At 54.0% G+C, this 4,739-nt stretch overlaps 1 protein-coding gene across 1 annotated transcript in view; it reads right to left on the reverse strand.

The window, feature by feature from the left end:
- Positions 1–740: 740 nt before the first annotated feature.
- Positions 741–4,739, reverse strand: part of CMKLR1 (chemerin chemokine-like receptor 1) — a 5,237-nt gene continuing 1,238 nt past the window's right edge. Inside the window, exons 2-3 of the mRNA XM_026860055.1 lie at positions 3,353–3,449; positions 741–2,796 (exon numbers count right to left, since the gene is read on the reverse strand). Of these exons, the coding sequence (XP_026715856.1) occupies positions 1,708–2,793 (1,086 nt within the window). The 5' untranslated portion in view covers positions 2,794–2,796; positions 3,353–3,449 and the 3' untranslated portion in view covers positions 741–1,707. The remainder of the gene's footprint in view (positions 2,797–3,352; positions 3,450–4,739) is intronic.

Raw genomic sequence — 4,739 nt, forward strand, 5'->3', positions numbered from 1 at the left:
GGGGCCCCCCCCCCCCCCCCGAAACATCCCTGGTGCCACTGGGGACTGTTCAGACCCAGCTCCAGGGATCGGATCGGCTCCAGCACCCGGCACAGGTGGGGGACTCAGTTGTTCCTCACTTTCCTGGGAGTGAGAGGCTGTGGGTGACACGGAGAAACCAACACATGAAGAAGAGTGCCACCGGTGTCATAGTCAAGAAGCCCAAATGGTGAAGGATCTCCCAAATTAACTGTGCATGAAGTTGGACAGAGGTGGTGGCTTGGCCAATCCTTCACCGCAGAGGTTTGTGCGGCGGCAGAGTCTCCCACTGGCGATGGGCTTGCTGCCTGGTTGGGAAGAGGCAAAATCTTCCCATAGGACCAACTGATCACACCAGGGAGCAGCCATCAGTGGAACCAGTCCCCAGGTCGACCTGTCTGGTGGTTTAAGCCCTGCCGGGACCGGAGACCACGTTGCCATTGTCCCTACCCCCGCCCTCAGCCGGTCGGGCTGGAAGTGAGGCACAAACCCCGGGTTAAAATCAGAAGAAATTGAATACAACAGTGTGATAAACAATCTGAACAACAACAGTAGCAATGATGACAACAATAAACAGCAATAACAGTGAACAAGACAAAAGATATACAGAGAAATACCGCAATGGTCACGGAACAAACCTGACGTGCGCTTCCCGCCACCAAAGCCACAAAGGAAAAAGTTTCAGCTCCTGGACCTGACCTCATCATGGTATGAATAACCTGGCTGGAGATCCCTTCCCCCTCTCTCTGCTGGGGTAACTTAACCCTATCCTAGCTGAACCGGGACAACCTGGATGCAGGAGGGGACAGCAGGTCCTCCCCCAGGACCACAGTCCCCAGCCCATGGATCTGCCTCCCGGTGCCACTCTGAATGGAGCCACTGGGACTCACAGGCCCAAGCATCAAACACTCTGCGAAACCCCATCAGAGTGGGGCTTGTTCAAAAGACACTTCGGATGAATCCTTCCCTCTTTTTTCTCCTAGTTTCCCAAGTCGGCGACCCTGTGCATGAGCCCAATCCCCACCTTGGCAGGTGGCCCTGGGTCTGGATCACTTAGAAGACACGTGAGATTTCCTGGTTCGTCGAGGTTGGGATACTCAAGCCCCTCTTCTGAAGGCACTTCTTGGGAGCTCTTTGGGAACAAAATGCTCCCGACACAGTTAAAAACATATTGTGCGAGTACCAATACACTTAGAACTTTAACAGGAGTAGCTGTAGGCATACATAGGACATCGGAAAACTGTGACCAGTTTTGCCGTAGCAGGTATCGTCCACGGCCAGTGCTCACCCAGCCACCCATCGCAGGAGCCTGGCGGTGGAGGTGCCTTCCCAGACCCATCCTCCACCCCATCTCCTCGTAACGGTGTCTCTGGAAATGGCAGGAACACCCCTGCCAGGCCAGGCAATGCATAGATTAGGTAGGAATGCCCTGAAACGTTTTCTTAAATAGTTTTGTGCAATCTTTGCAATCGCAAAGGAAGGCCGTCGGATCTCTTCACGTGCACAGAGCGCTGGTCTCCAACTTCTGCCAGTCCCCAGGCAGCAAGACCAGTCAAAGAATGCGCTATAGGACAGCGTTGGACCATGCTCGTCCCACACCAGCGGCCACTTCCACGGTGGCCACCATCATAGTGATGGGCATGGGCAACACTGGAGGACTACGGCCCTCCCGCAGGCATCCAGGTTGAGTTAGAGGACTGTCGTCTCCTTCTCAGTCATTGAAGACATCTTGGAGAAGCTCCTGTGAACGATGCTGGAGTGGCCTGTCTCCTCACTGAGGGCGTTCACCAGTCTGGAAAGGATGGTGACCTTAAACTTCTTAAAGTCCTGGCCCATGAAGACGTAGAGGACGGGGTTCATGCAGCTGTTGGAGGCAGCGAGCGCTGTGGTTAAGGGGATGCTGATCTCAAACACGGAGTGTGGGATCGTGTCGGGCTCTGTTTCCAGGAGGTTCAGCAGGTGGTAGGGACTCCAGCAAAGGAAGAAGGTGACTATAATGGTGACGATGATCTTGAAGGGCTTTTTGGACTTGGCGAGGCGGTTTCGACGCAAGTTGAAGACAATAGCGATGTAGCAGAAAGTGATGATGGTTATGGGAAGGATGTACCCAGCGAGGAACCTGGTGATGTTCACTGTTCGGTGCCTCATTAGTGCCAGGGCTTGGTAAGACTTATTCCTGGAGAGGGAAAAGTTGCTAAAACAAATCACAGAGTTGCGGGTTTGTGCTGTGTCTCGGAAGATGAGAGACGGGCAGCTCATAATGATGCCGACGGTCCAGATAATCAAGCAAACTAAATAGGCCAGGTTGGTCGACCGATGGTTTTGAGACCAGACAGGAAAAACCACTGACACGTAGCGATCGAAGCTGATGGTGGTGAGCAGAAGGACGCTGGTGTACATGTTGAGGATGAGCAGGAAGGAATTCAACTTGCACATGACCGTCCCAAAGATCCAGTTGTACCGCATGGCCGTGTAAGCGATGTTTATGGGCAGGAAGATGTTGAAGAGGAAGTCGGCGATGGCCAAGTTGAGGAACCAGATGGCATTGACCGACTTCTTCATCTTCAGAGTTATGATTGCGATGACGAGGCCATTCCCCAGGACGCCCAACACGCAGGACACGCTGTAGATGACGACGGAGAGAATCCTGGCGATATCCTTCGGGTCGTGGGACGGATCTGTCCACACGCTGCTGGTCTCCTCGTAGACGTAATCTGGGTAGTCGCTGTAGTTATCGACATCATCCAAGTAACTGGACAAATTGGAAAATGCCATTATCTGTAAATAAACCACAGCCTGGTCAGTCCCGGGCTCTCCGGCGGGTGATGTTTCTGTGTGTGTTTCTTCTCAGCAAACACATGGTGTTAATCACAGCCACAGGACGGACACCGCCCGCCCCCAGCACGCACGGGCACAAGAGGCCATGGAGAGAGGGGACACAGCACACGGGTACGGGGGATCCCATGGGGACCCTGCTGCTGGCCCCGGAGGAAGATGCTCCCGTGGCTCCTCACTGGGTTTCCACCCCCTGACCAAGAGACATCAGCTCCCTGCACCACAGGACGTGATTCAGTCCCTTGCCTCCACCAGGATGTGGCTGTAGCCTCATCCGAAAAAAAATGTCTATTACCCGCCTACTTCCAGGGGAAAAACTAGACTGATGCTTATTAACAGCTCATTAACAGCTGCGAGACCTTCCAATCTGCAAAATATTATGTCTCTTCTCTTTTTTTTTCTCCTGAGCACCGAGCAAATCAGACTGAGAATCCAGCACTGCAGCCCACCGGGCGCCCCGCTGATGCTGGGCGCCCGGCGGTGGGTCCCCGGTTCTCACCTCTGCGCTGGGCGCCCGGCGGGACGGCGGGAAGAGGCGGCGGCTCAGCGTCCCACGGCACAAAGGCAGCTCCCTCCGCGCGGGTCTAGGGACGGAGCTGCAATACGAAAACTGAGATCAAACGAAGGCCACTCACCCTCGGATGTGGGGTTAAGGGAGGGAACAGAACCGCAGCCGCTGCTGTGATTTAACCCTGTGCAGCCTTCCCGGCAGGCTGGTGCAGGGGCTGTGCTGGCCTGGGGAGCCCCCCACCATGGAGCTAGTGAAGTGGGGGGCCTATCGCCATCCCAGAAGCTTTTGGGATAACCCAGCACAAAAAACGCTGTACCATGCACTCGGTACAAGCATCCACCCTGAGCCGGGATCAGTAGGTACGCACAACGAACCCTTCAATCAAGCCCACGGTAATGTTATTATGAATAATTAAAGCCATAAATATGCGTGAGGTGCCTGGACTCTCATACGGTTATTTCTCTGATTAAATCAGTGCCCCTGCGTGTTTTAAAATGTTAATTGCGATAACTAAGAGCGTCGTTTGCCACAATCAGAAGCCGGTCTCCCCCAGCCACTTAGAGCCCTGCGGTAAATGAGTTCAACCACTCCCCTGGGAACCGTCATCGGGGGGTTAAAGCCAAGAGCCACCAAAGCCAAAGAGCAGAGCCCAAGGAGAGAGGGGCAAGAGCTGTGTGAACCCAGGCACAGGGCATCGCACCTGACCTTGCCCTTGCAGGAGGGACGTGGCTCTGTCCATCCAGGCTGGACCCTCCTGTTTTGGGGGAATTTCAGCTCAAAGGTCCCCCCGAGCATCACCCTCCCCTCCAGCCCTGCCTTGAAATTCCTGTGGTGTTTGTGTTGTAACCTATTGTTTCTCCCTGGGCTTTTCCTCTTGTTCCTTCCTGCGATTGCTGCTGCTCCCATCGCTGCAAAATCCCCGGCCAGGGGCTTATATCACAGACCCATCGCCTCCCCCCTCGCTGAGCTCCAGGAGCTGATAAGCAGCCAGAATAAATAAGGTTTTAGTGAAAAGCTTGTGAATTAGTTTGAGCTGGAAGGAGGCCTTGCCCTGGCAAAACCTTGATCGTCAAAAGGATGAATTAAAGTTGATGATCCGGTGGAAGGAACAGTATCAGCAGAACTGGTGTTAATGTTCCTGGGTAATGAGCCGCCCTGACCGCTGCCTTTATGGACCAGCAGTTTCTGTGTCATCACCTTCCCAAAGGCAAAGCCACAGAAAGGTGAGGGAGCCCGGAGCCCTATTTCCATCCCATCCCATCCCATCCCATCCCATCCCATCCCATCCCATCCCATCCTATCCTATCCTATCCTATCCTATCCTATCCTATCCTATCCTATCCTATCCTATCCTATCCTATCCTATCCTATCCCT

The sequence above is a fragment of the Athene cunicularia genome (genome assembly GCF_003259725.1).
Source record: "Athene cunicularia isolate RWA chromosome 15 unlocalized genomic scaffold, athCun1 chr15_part1, whole genome shotgun sequence".
Lineage (NCBI taxonomy): Eukaryota > Metazoa > Chordata > Aves > Strigiformes > Strigidae > Athene > Athene cunicularia.